Source organism: Cervus elaphus, chromosome 3, assembly GCF_910594005.1.
Source record: "Cervus elaphus chromosome 3, mCerEla1.1, whole genome shotgun sequence".
NCBI classification, from domain to species: Eukaryota; Metazoa; Chordata; class Mammalia; order Artiodactyla; family Cervidae; genus Cervus; species Cervus elaphus.
Window position 1 is genome coordinate 25,492,110 of NC_057817.1, and position 18,555 is coordinate 25,510,664.

The 18,555-nt window shown below is 45.2% G+C and overlaps 2 protein-coding genes across 3 annotated transcripts in view; one reads left to right on the forward strand and one right to left on the reverse strand.

The window, feature by feature from the left end:
- NCKAP1L (NCK associated protein 1 like) overlaps positions 1 to 18,555 on the reverse strand; it is a 46,675-nt gene that overhangs the window by 11,105 nt on the left and 17,015 nt on the right. For both annotated transcript variants that reach the window (XM_043881795.1, XM_043881802.1), the window contains exons 12-26: positions 18,245 to 18,354; positions 17,936 to 18,068; positions 17,465 to 17,546; positions 17,231 to 17,289; positions 16,550 to 16,695; positions 15,290 to 15,422; positions 14,856 to 14,975; positions 11,530 to 11,675; positions 11,091 to 11,222; positions 8,034 to 8,252; positions 6,100 to 6,230; positions 3,398 to 3,495; positions 3,177 to 3,270; positions 2,941 to 3,023; positions 2,561 to 2,641 (exon numbers count right to left, since the gene is read on the reverse strand). In XM_043881795.1, coding sequence (XP_043737730.1) covers positions 2,561 to 2,641; positions 2,941 to 3,023; positions 3,177 to 3,270; positions 3,398 to 3,495; positions 6,100 to 6,230; positions 8,034 to 8,252; positions 11,091 to 11,222; positions 11,530 to 11,675; positions 14,856 to 14,975; positions 15,290 to 15,422; positions 16,550 to 16,695; positions 17,231 to 17,289; positions 17,465 to 17,546; positions 17,936 to 18,068; positions 18,245 to 18,354 — 1,767 coding nt within the window. The remainder of the gene's footprint in view (positions 1 to 2,560; positions 2,642 to 2,940; positions 3,024 to 3,176; positions 3,271 to 3,397; positions 3,496 to 6,099; positions 6,231 to 8,033; positions 8,253 to 11,090; positions 11,223 to 11,529; positions 11,676 to 14,855; positions 14,976 to 15,289; positions 15,423 to 16,549; positions 16,696 to 17,230; positions 17,290 to 17,464; positions 17,547 to 17,935; positions 18,069 to 18,244; positions 18,355 to 18,555) is intronic.
- Positions 12,594 to 13,207, forward strand: LOC122680448 (60S ribosomal protein L17-like). The gene has a single exon (XM_043881815.1). The coding sequence runs from the start codon at positions 12,623 to 12,625 to the stop codon at positions 13,175 to 13,177; it is 555 nt and encodes a 184-aa protein (XP_043737750.1). The 5' UTR covers positions 12,594 to 12,622; the 3' UTR covers positions 13,178 to 13,207.

Genomic DNA, 18,555 nt, shown 5'->3' on the forward strand with positions numbered 1-18,555 from the left:
ACTTCTCTTCTGCTTACATCCAACTGACACCCATCCTTGAGGCCTACCTTGAGTCTCACATTCACTGTAGAGCCCTCCTGTTGACTGCAGCTCATGCTCATCTTTCCCTCCTTAACTTGGCACCACTTACTCGGCACTGATCACAGGCAGCACCTAGTATCATCGGTTATCTTTTCAGATTGGAGGAAAGATGTATGGCTTATCTCACCAACAAGATTACAATATGTTTTTAAACTCATAAAGAGGGGAGAGAAAGGCCTGGAGTGAGAGGATCTGGGTTCAAATACTAGCACCACCACTTACTAATTGCGTGACCTTGGCTAAAAGTTACTTAACCTCTCGGAGCCTCCATTTTCTCACCTGTAAAACTGGAATAAAAATACTCACCTTACAGAGTTGCTGTGAAGATTAAATTAGATCACATATGTAAAAGGGCTTCCCTGGTAGCTCAGCTGGTAAAGAATCTGCCTGCAATGCAGGAGACCTGGGTTCAATTCCTGGGTCGGGAAGATTCCCTGGAGAAGGGATAGGCTACCCACTCCAGTATTCTTGCCTGGAGAATTCCATGGACAGAGGAGCCTGACAGGCTACAGTCCATTAGATCACAGTCGGACACGACTGACCTTCACTTTCACTTTTTACATATAACACATCTGCCCCTAATTGGGCTTCCCTGGTGGTTCGGCTGGTAAAGAATCTGGTAAAGAATCCACGATTCTTCTGACCTCATGCAGGAGACTTGGGTTTGATTCCGGGTTGGGAATCAAGAAGGAAAAGCCTACCCACTCCAGTATTCTGGCCTGAAGAATTCCATGAACTGTATAGTCCATGGGGTCACAAAGGGTCAGACATGACTGAGCGACTTTCACTTTATTACCCTAGTGACTCACAGAATCACTGAGAGACTAATAAACCTTGTCCCTTTCTCTCTGCTTCCTTTCCCTCAAAGCCAGGAGCTCTGCATTTCTTTCATCCTCTCTAGGTTTGAACACAATGCTAAGCACATAGAAGGCATTTAGTTAATGTCTATCGATTGACTCCTGTATCCCTCATTGTACTTAGAATCAGATTCCCAAGATGTAGCTACAAACACCCACACCCACAAAAGTACTTGGACTTTTGAGGTTAAGAAAAAAGACTTCAAAATGTTCTGAGAGAACAAGGATAACTGTTTTAATAGTAGACAACTAAGTAGAGTATCTTATGCAAAGAACCTCACAGATACAACAGTAAACACACACCGCCTACCATGCTAGACACAGAAGGTAAACCTCAGCATTCTGCTCCACCCTGTTTAAATTCCCTACTAACTAAATAACCCTGCTAGTGGCAACCGTGACCTAGGAGATCGGGGATTTGGTCCATAATCTGTGGTTTTCTGGAGGAAGAAGGTGATGGTTGAAGGAAACTTCTTCACCTTTTAACCTTCTTCTCTTCTCATCTTCTCGCCCCTCGGAGGTGGTAACAGAATCTCTGATGGACAGGCCAGCCCCATCTCCACACACCTGCTTATCCTCACAGGCAGGCAGAGCCTAAAGCTCAAAGCTGCCAGGAAGATACCAGCTAGACACACTCCTAACAGACCAGAGCATTCCTCCCCAACATCAACAGCTGCCAGACACCCGGAGCCCACAGTGAAATCCAAGCCAGGGCCTGAAGGAGCAGCCATCCAGTGAAAAATCACCCCTCATGGCCCATGACCACTTGGCCCTCATCTGATTTCAGGCAGAGAGAGGGGAAATTTTCACGATTCTTCTGACCTCAAGGTAAGGGAAGCTGTTTTTTCTCTTAGCATCTAACTACTTCCCATGGGGTCGCAAAGAGTCAGACACGACTGAGCGACTGAACATCTTCCTGTTAACCAATATCCTCTTCTCAGAGACTTCCCTCCATTAATGAAGTCAGTTATAAGAGAAGTACCCTGCCCCATGCACTGTGCAGCTGTATTTCCTGCAAAACATACTTGTTTGCTTCAGGTGATTCAAAAGGCAAGCTGACGTGAGGAGGGGGAGGGGAAACGGATGTTTAAATGGGGTGCTAACCGAGGTCCCTCCCCCTTTCCCCATGCCTATAGGAAATGAGGCCTGAGGCAGGTGACACACAAACAAACCAGAAAGTTTCAGAGCTAGGAGCAAGATCATGCCAGAAAAGGAGAGGAAAATCTAAGGGCCGGCAGGGTGGGTGGGAATGGAAGAACCAAATTTTACAGAAAGTTCCCAGGCTCCTGACTAAAGAGGGGACTTCTCTGCACATAATTCAGAATCTAATTTGCACATCTTAGGAGAAAACCTACAGATACTACTATCCTTGCCCTTATTGCTCTCCCTCCAGTAATGTTCCCCAGCCCCCACAGGATCTCCCCAGGGCTTCCCTACTCTGAACTCTCTTCTCTGACCAAAACCCCTCCCTCCATAACACCTCCCCAGATATTTTTCTGTTGAAAACCTGGATCTTCTTCCTATGGTATTCTTCAGAGCCTGCTCCTCCCTTCCAAGATCCTAGCTCTATCCTTTGTCAACAACAGAAATCTGGTTGGATTCCACTTTGCATTCCCCGATACCTTGATATCTGTGTCTGGAGTGACAAACTCCTTCAGGCATTCAATGGGACCCATGAGAAATGGGCAGTGGGAGGAGAAAACCTGGAGGAAAGAAGACAAATGAGTCCAAGGACAGTGGCCAGCACCTTCAAACATAGGTGGAAACAAACAAAGCAAAACAGGTCCTCAGCTTAGATGAGAACTTAGCCAACTTTCTGTGTTACTTCCCTCCTACACGTCCAGATTTCTTCAGCTCATCTATCCTCAGAGATCTTCCAGGACTTCTACTGGATTAAGCTCCTTTCTCCACAATGCTTACCAACCCTTTCCACAACTTCTCACACAAGCCCCACCCAGCACTTTATTCTGTTTATCCCGTGGCACCCCCAACCCCCACTCACCTCCCGAAGTCCCTCTTGGGCCATGGCCCTAAAACTGAGGATAACTCCAATGATGGTCATGCGCTTCAGCACATTATCAGCCCCTGAGGAGAAAGAAGAGCATGAGAGAAGAGAATGTGGGGAAATGGCAATGGTTTTGCTTCTTCAGACCCAGCTGAGGCCTCATAGCTCCAAAAACCCTTGTGGTCCACAGTGCTTTTCCCACAGTCCCTTCTCCCTTTAGGGGATGTGCTCACCTGTCAGCTGGGGCAGCAGAGAAGCCATCAAGTCCGCCTTGTTGAAGTTGGATCTGATCTGAACAAGTATATCCATATTTTCTACCACCAGCTTCTGCAGTCAGGACAGAGACATTAAGCAAGAAAAATGAGACCCATGGTATATCTCTCCACAATCTCCTACTCCTACCCCACTTCCCCGGAGGCTGGACCTTCTTCCCGGGGCCTTGTATCCACAGTACCTTCAGCTCCACAATTTGCGAAGTCACATGCCACATCAGGTTTTCACTCAGGAACTTCATGCCATACGGGCCCAAGAGTTCAGCCAAGGCCCGCATCTCTGGAATGGAGTTACAGAGGCCCCAAGTAGGACCCAGGGCACTGATGCATTTGCACAATAGCTATAGGATAGTCTGAACATTTCTAATGTTTTTCAGCAAGGAAAGAAAATGGCAAGGAAGGGAAGTAGGGAGAAAATGTGGCCTGAAATCCTGCATTCCGGTGACAGGTCTGGCCTGCCTGTGGGACAGTTAACCTTCTACCCACTGGTACTCACACCAAGATGTACCACAAATGATATCTATTTACTTTTCATTCTTACAAGAATCTGGACTTTGCCAAGTCCCTTTACCTGGTATCTGGACTTTCCTCTTGCTGTACTAGCTGCACTAGCTTTATGAGATGTAAGACCATCTCTGAACCTCAGTTCCCTTCTCTGTAAAATGAAGAAATTAAAGTCCACCCTGAATACCTCACAGAGTTGCTAGGAGAGCATAATCAACACACACCCCCATTATCCCAATTGTTTTTTCCTCTAAACCCTTCTTTCCTCCAGTCGGCTCCGTTACCTTATCCCTCCCTAACCAGCCTGCTTCTGGCCCTTTGTGAATTAACTAAAGCCTGGCTGGGAAATCCCATGTTAGAAACCTGAGGGACAAATTCAGACAGGAAAGAGCTCTAGCTTTGATCTCTGGCTATGGGCCATCCCAGCAGAGAAAACCATAAAGACCAGAAGTAACAAGAGATGAAGAAAGGAAAGGTGAGTTTAACCTAGTTAATAAGAGTTCAGAGGGAAAGGGAAGTTGAGGCCCCATACTCAAGGGTTTAAAGGCAGGACCAGTTGATTTCCACTTCTGCTGCTGCTGCTGCTACTAAATTGCTTGTCGTGTCCGACTCTGTGCGACCCCATAGACGGCAGCCCACCAGGCTCCCCCGTCCCTGGGATTCTCCAGACAAGAACACTGGAGTGGGTTGCCATTTCCTTCTCCAACGCATGAAAGTGAAAAGTGAAAGTGAAGTCACTCAGTCGTGTCCGACTCTTAGCGACCCCATGGACTGCACTCTACCAGGTTTCTCCGTCCATGGGATTTTCCAGGTAAGAGTACTGGAGTGGGTTGCCATTGCCTTCTCCAATCTCCACCTCTACCACTGACAAAAGCAGTGGAGCTGGTCACAGCAGCTGACATGGAGTCTCATGTGGAATAAAATACTAGACATTTTTAGAGTCACCTATTTACAATAGGAACAACTGAGCTGAGAACTAGGAAAGGATTTCCTAATTGGTCACCTTAGATAATGCTAAAATGGCTGACAGGCAGATCGGCTGAACTACCCTTTCTGGAGAAAAGACACGCTGATCCACCAGTTTGGATCCACTTTACTCTAGTCCTCTCTAGGCTAGTAACCCTAGGGCATCCTTCTCTATCCATCTATCTATTTTTGCAGCAGCATTGCCCCATCACCATGGTAACCCTGGGAAATTGGGGTGGGGGTGGTAGAAGGGGAAATCAACATTACCTCCTGCTGCTCGTCAGTTGTCAGCAAGACCTAAAGCTGATTTTAGATGCTGCCTACAGCTTGTGGGAGGAGTTGATGAGAAGGGGACATCTGAAGCCTCCAGCAGGTAGAGAGTAGGGTCAGCTCACTGGTGGAGTCAGTGTGAGGGCAAGAAGAAGGCAGAGCTGGAGAATAGAGCCGTGTGCTCTGACCTCCATAACACCCCCTCCAAGGAAGGGGAAGAGTGGAGGGGGCAGCATCACTGAAACATCTCCTACCTGTCTCAGATCCCATGCGGGGTCCATGAGAGGAAGGAGGAAGCAGTTGGATAGTTCATGAATCAGTCAGTAAAACAAATCTATTAAAAAGGATCTGCACGGCTTCAAGCCCTCTTTAAAAAGAGAATATCTTCCCAATTCATTCATGACTCCTCATCTGCCTGCCTTGAGACACTAAAGCACGTCTATACACTGGGAAGCAGCACGACAAAGTGATGAAGCACCTGGGTTCTGGAATTTGACTGCCTTGAGATGAAATTCCAGTTCTACCATTTATGAATGTGCAAACTTAAGCTCCGTCACCTCTTGTGTCTCAGTGTCCTCATTTGTAAAATGGGGGTAATAACAACCTCAAGGCTGTTGTGAGGAGTGAAGGAGTTAACAAATGTGAACATTCAGAACCTAGCCCACACTAAACGTCATTGGTTATGTCATCATCATTATTAAATATCAGTTATCTAAAATGTATCCCTCAGGAAGAAGATGCCATGACATTGGATCACTGTTTAATAATTCCAAGCATCAGAATGTCCTTACATTTATCCTTTACCCTTCATCATATGTCCTACTCTCTACTCTTTGTAGAAATGGAAAATAACCATATACTACCCTTTGGAGAGTAAGTCCTTTCAATGACTTGAGTGCCCCTGCCTAGCTCTTAACTCCCTTCATCCTCTGTCTCCACCATCAACCCCCAAGCTACTTCCCAGTTCTGGGTCTCACTTGAAATCTCTCTCCTATTGTCCCTAAGGTAGAGTCTAGCAGAGATCTAGAAGAGTATAGAATGAGGCTCGGGGAAGGTAGGAGAACATAGATGGGGTCCATCAGTTGGGATATTGTACCGAGGGGAAAGCTCGGCTCCTTGACAGGAGACCAGGCTCTGAGCTCACCAGAGACGTCAGAGAACTCCTCTGCGCTGAAATTCTGCTCCCCCTCTCTGGGGAGGCTGATGAAGGCCTGCATGGCTGGTGAGAGGATGATGGTCCCACTGCTTGCCTGTCTAAGCAGACTTTCTAGGTACCTACAGGGTTGGCCAAGAGAGTACAGAAGATGAGTGTTCAATCCCTTCCTCCTACCACCACCACTGGGCTCAGGAAGAGGAACTCCACGAAAGGCTGGGGTGGGGAGGAGAGACGGGCGTGGGGAGGAGAAGACAGTACAGCACTCTAATAAACATCCCAGGCTGTTGGCTCAAAAACAACTGGCAGTAACGTGATTCCGCTTTGCCTCTACTCTGTTGGACACTGGCTGTGCTGTCAAATGTAATGGTGGACATGCCCCACCGCCTTTTCCAGCTATTGCACACCCCACACTCTTGGTCTTTCTCTGTCAGGTAAGACAAGCCTAAGCTGACAAGACAAAAATTCCTACTAATTGGGCTCCTCCAAAATATACTTAGCCTCAACCTCCTCAATGAGAGTGTTAGACTAAGAGCTTAGGAGCCTGGAAGTGAGTCTCAAGTCAAACCTCCTGGGCAGAGAGAAGCCCAGTGAACACTTGTCATCCAGTCTCCAAATATCCCCTCCTGACCTCTGGGCAAACTGAGAAGGCTTCCAGCCAATGACAGCAGAGGGCTTGGTAACCCCTGTCACTCACCCAGGCACTAGCTCTAGGCCTAGGGCTTACAGAAGTCACAAGCTAACACGGGTAAGTCAAAACCAGCACTCAATGTGAGGGTTTTTCCCTTTTAATTTGAATTCGCTGTCAAATTTTTTTAGGAGATTTTATATTAAAAATAATAATTTAGTGAGGCAGCAATCAGATGGTACTAAGTGGTGGCTGCCCCTTTAGAAGGGCATGCCCTTACTACTCAAAGTTCCCACCCAGCCCACAAGACCCATTTCCCTTACCTGCCAGGCCCATCTTGATATATGTATTGCAAACCCCGTCTCAGGCTTACCCTCCTTCTCAGGGGGTTCTTTGCAGCCTGACTCATACTAAGCTGATACTGGATTAAGAGCGCCACCCAGTGGCTTAGGGAGGTAGGAATCCAGCTCCTTTCCATCCTTAAAACCTCAAAGGAAGTATTGCTGATTCCTGCCCCCTCCAGTTTGGGGGAGGAGGCCCCTTTCCCTATGAAACTCCAATATTCTTGCCTGGAAAATTTCAGGGACAGAGGAGCCTGGCCATGGGGTGGCAAAGAGTTGGACATGACTGAGCATATGCATGCATGCCTAAGGACTACTAATAGTAGTCCACACATTAGGCTAGCCAGGGCACAGGAGTTACTAACTATAGTACTATTTGCTCAAGAGCTAGGGGAAAACCTTAGAGTCACATAATAATGATATGAAGAGATGAAAGTGAAGTAACATATTTTATGCCTCTGTTAGTATGACATATCATAAGTATACAATCACACTTGTATTTTTTAACAATTAAAAGGATTTTATTAATGAGAAAATAGAAGCTCTCCTGTTGGAAGATGAGGAGACAGTGCTCTGGAGAGAAGGTATGAGACAGAATGGTCTTCAGAGGGAGAAGCTGGATGAAAAGAGAAATAAGAGAACTTCAGAAAGAGGAAGAAAGATCATTTGAGATGAAAACAGTAAGAATCCAGAAAAGAAAGGTCAGGAACTGCAGATGAAGAGGAAAGGGGCGGGTCAATGGGTGTCACATGGAAGCTTGGAAAGAACCCTCATGGTGGAGAGAGGACATCTGAGTTTGCTCCAGCTTATAGCTCTAGTCCTTGGGCAGAAACAAGCCTCCGTTTGGGGGTCTATGACCCTAGGAGCTAAAATGACTGGTCCCGAGGTCCTACCCTGTAAAGGAAAAAGTGCTAATGAAAAGAGTAAGGCAGGGAGAGAGGATAAACAACACTGACCAGTTGGTGTAGAGAGTGGTGATAGTCTGCTCCCCACATGAGTCCAGTGGCTGCGTCTGCTGCAGAAGGGCGCTACGGATGACTCTGGACACATCTGCACCCAAAAACTGGGCCAGTGACTGTATGAAACTGATGTACGCTTTGACTCCTGCCAACAGCTCAGAAGGCCTGGCAATCTCCTGGGTTGTGGCATTGTAGCCAGCCAGCCACACAATGGCTCTGGGTAACAAAAACCATAATCACAGTCATAATGTCAAACATAGTAACAGTTATCACACTTATACTGTGTTCGAGGTGCTGCACTATGCTTTAACTACACACATCATCTCATGTAAACCTCACAGCAACCCAAAAAGGTAGGTACACTTATCATCCCCATTTCATGGTGAAGAAACTGAGACACAGAGAAGTTCAAGTCACAGAGCCAGGACTTGACGCCAATAACATTTGATTCTCAATCACCATGTTCTTCTGCCTCCTCTAGGGAAATTAGATCAGGCGGTAAAAGATCTAGGCTCCCAAATGTCATCTAACTGTATGAGCTCTCATAACCTCCTGTATTCTCAGGGCCAGCATTTGTCTTTTCTCCTTGAAAAGAATTAGTTCCAGTCACTGTCAGAAATGGAAAACCACACCCAGAAATCCTTAGACATGCAGTGCAATCCTGAGTGGCCATGGGATGCCAGGTGGAGAGAGAGTACACCTGGCTGGCACGCAGCTATAGCCAACCTTAGAGAAGGAAGAAGAACTGTTAACACTGTATTATTTCAGGGGCACATCAGCAACACCCCCTTCCCCTTGGACTCCCAGATCCTCCCAAAATACCTTCCCCGGGAACCTGAGAATTCAGTTAGAGTCAGTCCTCTTCCTTTAGACTTTCTTCCTTGTTAAAATGTAAACAGGGGGCTTCCCTGGTGATCCCGTGTTTAAGAACCCGCCTTGCAATGCAAGGAACACCAGTTCAATCCCTGGTCCGGGAAGATCCTACATGCCGCAGAGCGACAGAGCCTGTGTGCCACAACGAATGAGCTCTCACTCTTTAGCCATAACTACTGAAGACTGCATGCCTGGAGCCCGGGCTCCACAACTAGAGAAGCCACTGCAATAAGCCTTCACACCAGAACAAAGAGTAGACCCCACTTGCTCCAACTAGAGAAAGCCCACGCGTGGCAATGGAGACCAGAAATTAAATAAATAAATAACTATAAAAACAACCATGATAAAAAATGTAAACAGTAGGAGAAAAAGGAACATCAGACCTTGTCAACACAAGCTTTTGTCAGTCATCAGCACATCAATATGAATGAGTCCATCAGGTTCTCCCTAAAGCCACAGGTGTTTGGGAGTTTTGTTTGTTTTGCATTTTTGGAAAAATGTTTATGGGAGGGGAGGGGAGGAACAGGAGCACCTGCTTCCTGGATGAAAAGGAGAAGGAAAACCACTTGAGGGAAAATACTACAGAAAAGACAGACTGGATGCAAGCCCAATCTATTTTAGAGTTCTCATTGAGGCCAAATCTTTAGGCCAACTTCGGGGCTTCAGGAGCAAAGATGTCAATGAAGAAAGTATTAGAGCTGTTCAGGAAAAACTAAAATATCACACCCATGCTGCTCCAGGGCCTAGAAACCACTGCCAGTTTCCGAAGGTTTGCACATGATGATTATCAAATTGTCATCTTGACATTTTGTATGTGCCTGAGACACTTCCTTCCATATAGCTAAAGTGTCAGGTATGAAAACAAATTAATTTTACTGTCACCAAGGCAAAAACCTAATTGAAAAAACAAGCCTGCCTCTCCTACAATCAAGGTCCAGACTCCTAACTATTCTCCCTACTCTGTCCTTGCCCCGCTAGGGCAGGGTGAACCTACTGAAATATTGAGTGAGATCGCGTTCCTGCTCTGCTCAAACCCTGCCAAGCCTCCCTGTCTCACTCAGAATCAAAGCCAAAGTCCTGCGGTGGCACAGAGGCATGAACATTCTATCTGTCTACCACTCCTCCAGCCTCTCTGACCTCACGTCCTACCAGCTTCCCCCCTGCTGGTACCGGTCTCCTCCATGTTCGCTGAACATACCAGGCATGCTCCCACCTCAGATCCTTCACACTTGCTGTTTCCTCTGCCTAGAATGTTCTTTGCACAGACAGTCACCCACTTAGCTTTCTCAATTCCTTCAGGGAGTTCATTCAAATGTCACTTTCTCAAGCAGGGCTGTCTTGGCCACCCTGTGTAAAATTCTACCACCACTGCCGCCACTATGCCCTTCCTATCACCTTCTCCTGCCTTTCTAGCACTTATCATTTTCTAATCTAATACTATATATCCTATGTTCTTATTTTGTTTATCTCTCCCATTAGAAGGAAACTTTATGCGGCCAGGAATCTTCATTTCTTTTGTATATTGCTGTATCTACAGCTTAGGGAACACTGCCAACACACAATAGATGTTCAATAAATACTTGTTGAATGAATGTGTAAATATACTAGTATACATATTGCAAAAAGAAACACAGAAGACTAGCAGATTATTCATAAAAAAGTCTTCCCCTCATTCTCTAATTTGCTGACTATAGCGCCCAATTTCAATACAAGGAATGTTCCTGCAAATTTAGGGGGCAACAGAACAAGAGGCAAAGTGGGGGGGGGAGGGAACTTATTTCATTGAGGCCTATATATGTCACTCAAGATTATCTTTAATGCTCTACCGATTCTTTATTACAGGTAATTCTCATAACAAGGTAAATACCATTATCCTTACTTTATAGAGTAGGAAATTGAGGCTCAAACAAGATAGATAACCTGCTCTGGTGTCTTAGCAAAGAGCATCACCACAGATCTGCTGACTGCAGAGGCCCCACTCACTCTACTAAACCAGTTCTGGTTGTTTATCAAAACAACCTAAAAAGGTTTGGGGTTCTCTTCATTTATTTGTTTTAAATAGAGATGCCTAGGACCTATGCCAGATTAGCTGCTTCAGAATGACCATCAAGATGGAGCTAATAGAACCCAACTTTGAGAATTACCATACTAAGCAAAGAGAAGACAAGGAAAGAGTGATACCTGTTGAATCTGGCCTCCAGATGGCTGCTGAGATACTCAGAAGGAAAGATGGTGTGTTCAAACACAGAGAAGCTCTGTACATGATTCATTGTCAGTGCCAACTCCGTCAAGTTTAGGTGTAGCTTGTCCATGCTGGGGAAAATTAAGAAAGTAAAATGAGCCTCATTACAGGTCTGGCCCTGCCTGCTAGTAGCTGGGGAGGATCTGTCAGGCCCATCACTCCTGGATCCCTTTCATCTTCTCAAAAAACTCATCCTAGAACAGTACACATTAATGCTGACTTCAAACACAAAGGAGAAAATTCACACTGAATGGCTTTTCCATGTCTGTCATTCCCCACCACCACTTCCGCTCCCTTTTGCTGGCATCACTTTCTCTCTTCCCTGCCCTCCCTTCCTTGAGATAGCGCTGGCTGGCCCTTCAGAGCCCAGGGCCTCACTTGGTGACAATGCTGCGGTTTTTCCGGTGGCTCTCCGCTCCTGGCTTGTCCCTCTCAGGCTCTCCTTTTCTGGGAGCCTGCCTCTGCTTCATGGTTTTCTTGTTCTTGGCCTTGCTGATGGTAGTGGCACAGTGCTTCGGAAGAAGCTTTAGAAACAAACACACATGAATGGAAAAATGAGATTCCTTCCTCAAACTGCGTAGTAATCCATCTGACAGTTATAAGTAGGTCCTTCCACTATGGCCTGTTCTTTGCTTGCTCTGCCTTTCTCTCTCTTTCCTTCCATGCATCTCTTTCTCTAGTGGGGGCTTACCTAGCATATGCTCACCTCTGTTAGTTTTCATTAAATATCCACCCATGTTTAGCTTCAGAGTTTCAAGATGGCAGTGTCCTTCAGGGACCAGATCACCAATTCCCCCATCCACTTCCTGAGAGAAAGTCTTTCCTAGTGGAAAAATTCTAGTAGAAACAATCTAAGAGCTCCACTCAGTTGTGCTTTCAGGGGTCTTCCAACCTAGGAAGATGGTTTGTTTTTTGCTAGTGTGGAACTACCATCTCACTTGCTATATTCCTTCACAGCCTGTCCCATGGATATGGAACATGGACAGACACCCACACTACCACAACCCTCCAGAGGCTCAGAGTTCACAATGTGGCCAGCACTCTTCCCACTTCTTTTTTTATACAGTTTTATTTATTTATTTTTGACTGTGCTGGGTCTTCGTTGCTGCACAGGCTCTTCTCTAGTTGTGGGGAGTGAGGGCTGCTCTCTAGTTGTGGTGCTCGGGCTTCTCATTGTGGCGGCTTCTCTTGTTGCCGAGCACAGGCTCTGGAGCACTCAGGCTCCAGTAGTTGTAGGGCGTGGGCTCAGTAATGGTGGCTCCCGGGCTCTAGAGCACAGGCTCAATAGATGTGGTGCATGGGCTTAGCTGCTCTGAGGCATGTGGGATCTTGCCAGACCAGGGATTGAACCCATGTCTCCTGCATTGGCGGGTGGATTCTTTGCCACTGAGCCACCAGGGAAGCCCCCACTTCTTTTTTTAAAAAATAAGATACTGCTTTTCCGGTAGGCGGCCTGAGCTGACCCCTAACAATGGCGTGCTATTCGCTTGACCCAGAAAACCCCACAAAATCATGCAAATCAAGAGGTTCAAATCTTCGTGTTCACTTTAAGAACACTCGTGAAACTGCCCAGGCCATAAAGGGTATGCATATCCGAAAAGCCACCAAGTATCTGAAGGATGTCACTTTAAAGAAGCAATGTGTGCCATTCTGTCGTTACAACGATGGAGTTGGTAGGTGTGCACAGGCCAAACAGTGGGGCTGGATGCAGGGTCGGTGGCCCAAAAAGAGTGCTGAATTTTTACTACACATGCTCAAAAATGCAGAGAGTAATGCTGAACTTAAGGGCTTAGATGGAGATTCTCTGGTCATTGAGCACATCCAAGTGAACAAAGCCCCCAAGATGCAGCGCAGGACTTACAGAGCTCACGGTCGGATCAACCACTACATGAGCTCTCCCTGCCACATTGAGATGATCCTTACTGAAAAAGAACAGATTGTTCCTAAACAAGAAGAGGAGGTTGCACAGAAGAAAAAAATATCCCAGAAGAAACTGAAGAAGCCAAAACTTATGGCCCGGGAATAAATGTCACAGAAAATAAATGCAAATAAAAGTGTTGGTTGTCTTACAAAAAAAAAAATTAGATACTATATTTCTTGTTACTTAAACATCAATCCTGCATCGCTTCTCTTTAACAAGATACCCCCATTAGCCATACAGAAAATATAAGATAGAATTATATATTCAGATCTCTCCTTCAAGATAATCACTCTGGAATTCTCTCCACTTAGTCCAGTGACACTGACTATGTGCAGAGAAAGACTGGAAACTCCTCATTTGGAATTACTCTTACAATAGGATAATAGCCAGGAGTAAGCTGGTCTTCTTACTTTATAGTCACAATTGGGTTTTTTTAAAGTTCAAGTTCCTACTATTTCCAAAAAAATCAGGTCTACCTTGATGGGCAAAGATGTGTCAACCTTGAAATTATGCAAAAGGGTCTGTGGGTAGATTCTGAAAGTAATTCCAAAAAATGTAACTCCAATAGTAATGCAACATCATTAATTATTTATTCAAAATGACAAAAAAAAAACAAAATGACATCTTTGGAGGGGCCAATATTCATTTGCGAAAGTTTTGTTGTGTGTGAAAATAATACTCACATTATGTTTTAGTCAACCCTGACCCAGCACTAAGCAAATATCTTTAACTGTGTGCTTTTGCATATATAGTAGGTATTCAAGTTGAGTGATGAATATACCCATAATTGTACTTGTTTACCTATCTTCTTTGCATTAATTATTTAAATGTCTTTCAAACATGTATTTGTACTCCTTTTTCCCTTAAACTGGAACATTCCCCAAGGGCCAGAATTGTGTACCTTTCCATCCCAAAACCCCAGCACAGGCCTTAGTGCCCAATAAATACCAAATAATAGAGCAGCTAACATCTATTGAGAATTACATACCAAATATTTAACATACTCTATTTCATTTCATCTTAATGCTATTTCTACTAAGAAACTATTTTTATCCACATTTTACATATGAGAAAATGAGAAGGTTAAGTAATAATATAACTGGGCATATGCACACACACACACAAACCCTGACTTCCCTCCTACCAAAGTTGCTACAAAGCCTGACTCAAACCCAGAAAGCCTGGGTAGTCTAGGAAACCTGAAGGACTCCAGGGCAACAGCAGAACGAGTCCCTCATTTTCAAATGTTCTATAAATTTAGGTTGAGCTAATCATGACCAGGTGCTATGAGTCAGTCAAGGGAGGGGAGGGGAAAACAACAGACAAAGACATAAAAGCAACCCAGAGGATAAACACAGAGGAGGTGCCTGAAAGTGTTCAGATAGCTACAGATTAGGGTGCAGATGGACAGAACAGTGAGACAAGACAGGTGATCTGGGGGCCGCTGTTCTAAGTATGTGTACACAGGGCAGAGAGAGGAGGAGAAGTAAATGAGAAAGTTAACTCATCTCTTGAAACTCTTCAGATGAAAGACCAGATTTTGTTGAAGTGCAACTGTTCAAATAAGGGTATTTTTAGACACTTCTATCAAGTCCCAAGGGAGTAAAGACTAAAGGGATGACATTAAGAAAAGGAGCCTGCCATAAACTCACGCATACAAAAGCCCTAGCCCTACCTGAAAGGCTCAGAGAACTTGGTGTTTGAGAAGAAGACAGAGGCAGATAGAGGGGAAGGCACGGCGGAGCAGCAGAGGGGAGACTGAAACAGAGGTGGCTGAACCCACCTGCTCACTCAGGTTCCGCTGCTCAGCACAGATCTCCAGGACACAGTTGCTAGTCTGCTTGGCCAGCTCTTCCAGGAAGGAGTTGCAATGATGAAGGCCGTGGTTCTTCAAGTGAGGGTACTGTGGCAAAGAGGACCCAAGGAAGAAAGTGTCATCACCAAGACAGCCATGTCTTCCACATAATACTGTTCTGACCCCAGCCGGAGCCACCCACTTCTACAGAAGAAGAAAATGAGACCCAGAGAGAGGACACACTGCACATAAAGCTGAGACATTTAGGGACTTGCACCAGATAATCTATGGGGCCAAAAGATACCCAGGTATCAATGGGTACCCTTCCTGGGGCCAAAATCAATCCCTGAAATTGTGTTTTGAGGGAATAATAATGAGACGTGGTTAGAGAGATGACAGGGTTTGGAGCTCAGGACACTCACCTCCTCTGGGCACATCTCATGCGTGCAGTGGACAAAGTGAGCACAGATCAGGGGGAAAGCAATGGCATAACGGAACATGGCAGGTTCCTCCAGGGTCACAGCAAACATCTTCTCGAAGGTACGGAGATGAAAGCTATGGAACGGACAAGGAGACTCAGAACCAGGGTTTAGGAGCTAGTTCCTCTGAGGTGGAGAGAATATTGAGTCTTTCGACAGAAGTTTTTTAAAACTTTTTGCTTTGTATTGGTGTATAGCCAATTAACAATGTTGTGACAGTTTCAGGTGGACAGCAAAGAGACTCAGCCATACATATACATGTATCCATTCACCCCCAAACTCCCCTCCCTAAACAAATATTTATTGATATGCATCCCTCCCTCTTTAAATTCCCTACTCTTAAAGTAGAGAGAAAACCAAGAAACTCAACCCTTTCAGTCTTTTTTTTTTTAACTGGATCCCAGGGCAGGTTAGTGATGTCTCCTTCCCTTTTCTTGTACAAAATTGCTATTTCTTCCCAAGAACCTCTGCATGATTTCGGCCCTGATTTAGAAGTCTCTCAATACTACTAATTCACATCCCTCCCAAAATTTGACACTCAGGCTCCAGAAAACTTTCTCATTAATTCCATGAGACTGATCTTTCCTCAATCCTGTATCCTTTCAGCGGCATGCACATTTGCCATTATTATGTCCTTTTCACATGTGGGTATTATATGTTCCTAACCATGCAGAATGCAGACAGCAGAGCCAACATACTGTATTGTATGTTTGATTCCTCAAAGGGTAGAGTTACGCACAACAGTGGTCACTGAGTAAAGGCCGAATGATACCTAAGTAAGACAAACTTATGTGCATTCTCTAAAGGCCCTGTTCCCCAGCCCTCCCAATTATTTTCAGTCATCTCCACTAAATTTCCACCTTTTCCATGTCTCTTTTAAATCACAAGGTCCAAAAAAAAAAAAAGATGCTAAAGAAGTTTCCAAAGATAACAGTGAAGAACAGACAATTGATGAATTATCCCAGAGAAAGCAAGACTGTGTGAAGTCCAACTGGCTTTCCTAAAGAAAGCCAGCACAAAAGGGAATCAGCTTCAAACTCCTACCACTTGATAAGAGCTGGAATGAAGAAACTGTGGAGTTATAGCATCTGCCTCTAAGGAGATCTCAAAGAAAACAAGTCTTCCCAGTGTCTGGGGGAATTAGATTGCTCCACAGAGGCCAGGCAAGAGATTAGGTCAACTGATAAAGAGCTCAGGACATACCAGAAAGTAGATAAATCAGAAGTTTCCACCAGCATATTCTCTACTGAGTCCAGCATTCGGGAGTGAAAGACAATGAGGTTCATCACCTTGGCTAAGTCTGGGTTCTCATGCAAGTGCAGGGGAGCCTTAGCCACACTGGTATATGCCTATGGTTGGAGGTGGGAAAAGGGGGGAGAAAACAAGATAAATGAAAAAGACTCCCCAGTCTTGGAACTACAGTTTGACTGGGATTTGTCCCATCCAATCAGCAGTTTTTATTCCATACAGCAGAACTTTGGAGTTAAAAAGAGGAGGAAGGGGAGCTTCCTGGTGGTTCAGTGACTCAGTGGTAACGAAGTCATCTGCCAATACAGGAGACACAGGTTTGATGCCTGGCCTGGGAAGATCCCACATGCCGCACATGGAACAACTAAGCCCATGCGCCACAATTATTGAGCCTGTGCTCTAGAGCCTGGGAACCACAACTACTGAAGCCCACGTGCCCAAGAACCCGTGCTCTGCAACAAGCGAAGCCACTGCAATGAGAAGCCCACACACCACAACTAGAGAAAAACCCATCCAGCAATGAAGATCCAACACAGCCAAAAAATAAAATAAATAAAATTCTAAAGAAGAGAGGGAGGGGATTGTGAGGGAGGAAAAACCTTGAGAATGGGGGACCATTAGCAGAAACAGACCTACCTGTAGACGGAACCAGTCCAGTCTCAATCCAGAAAATTCAAATTTCTCCCCATTATCAACTGCAAGAAAAACAGAAGTTTAAAAGGAAACAATAAAACAGCACCTCTATCCAATTGCATGGAATGGTAGGTTCTCTTCAAAGTCATCTTGGCTACTCCCTGGCTCAAGAGACCCATATTTCTAGAGAAAAAAATGTTCGCCTTCACTCTTTCTCCCCCACTTCCCTCCAGTTACCTTGTTTGAGATTCAGAGAGGAGAGAGTACTGACGAATGAGGACATTATGATGGACTCCTCCTCAGGACACACAGACAGGTTCTAAAAAAGAAGGTGGAGTCAAGGGGGCATAAGTTCCACCAGGAGAGAAACGAGGCCCACAGGGCTGGGCCAGTGTATGAAGGTAGAAGGAACTGCCGAGTGTCATAAACAAACAAACCAACCAAAAAGAGGCAAGTAAAGCATGGCAGGAACACCCTGAGTTCAATGCTAACATCCAACTGCCTTTATTTTCTCTCCTGTTAGCATCACTTGGGAGGAAAATTACTAAGATTATTAGTTCTTTTTTTTAAAATTTTAACAAATGTAAAGGAGGAAATTGGGCTTTTGACACACAATCTACAGAGCATGAGATTCAGTCAAGGCGACCCCCAGAGAAAAATGACCAGGGCTCACCCCCAAATTTCCAAAGTATCATCAATTAAACATACTTGAATGATGTCACTGAGCACAAGGGCATCAAATCTGGCCAGGTACTGAAGGTGGTACTGCTGAATCACCTTGATGTGTCTTCGGACCAGAGCCCTAACCTCCTCCAACAGGAAAAGCAGTTCTGCAATGCTCCTACAAAGTCAAGCATGAGAACAGAGAGCACTGTGAGACTGAAAACATGACCTGAGACAAAGACAGTGACAATGGGGCAGAAACTGAGACCCCTCCGAGGTCATCCGATGCACCGCTCCCCGTCCCTTTTCCCAGTCCATCTAAAGTCGAGATTCGTAACCATGCCAAGAACTAACGAGTCAACGTAGTCCTCAGGCGTCTTCGTCTTGGTGACATTTTCTGTGTGGCGAACCAGCCAAGTGACTTCATCACGAATGAAGGACAGGGCCATGAAAGCAAAAAGGGCCTACGGAGGGGACAGAGACTATGAGAATTTTCAACTTTAGAAATGAATTTCAAAGCACAGAGAAAACTATCATGAAAATGTGCTTATAGATACAACTGTGTAGCCATACCGACAATAGTGTCCAACATTAAACACAGAGACCCACAAAAAAAGCATCCTACAAGAATCAGACCTCTACATACATTGACATTAGCTCACAAT

Excerpts from the sequence above, each read along its gene's own strand:
- LOC122680448 (XM_043881815.1), top strand. The coding sequence starts at position 12,623 with ATGGCGTGCTATTCGCTTGACCCAGAAAACCCCACAAAATCATGCAAA.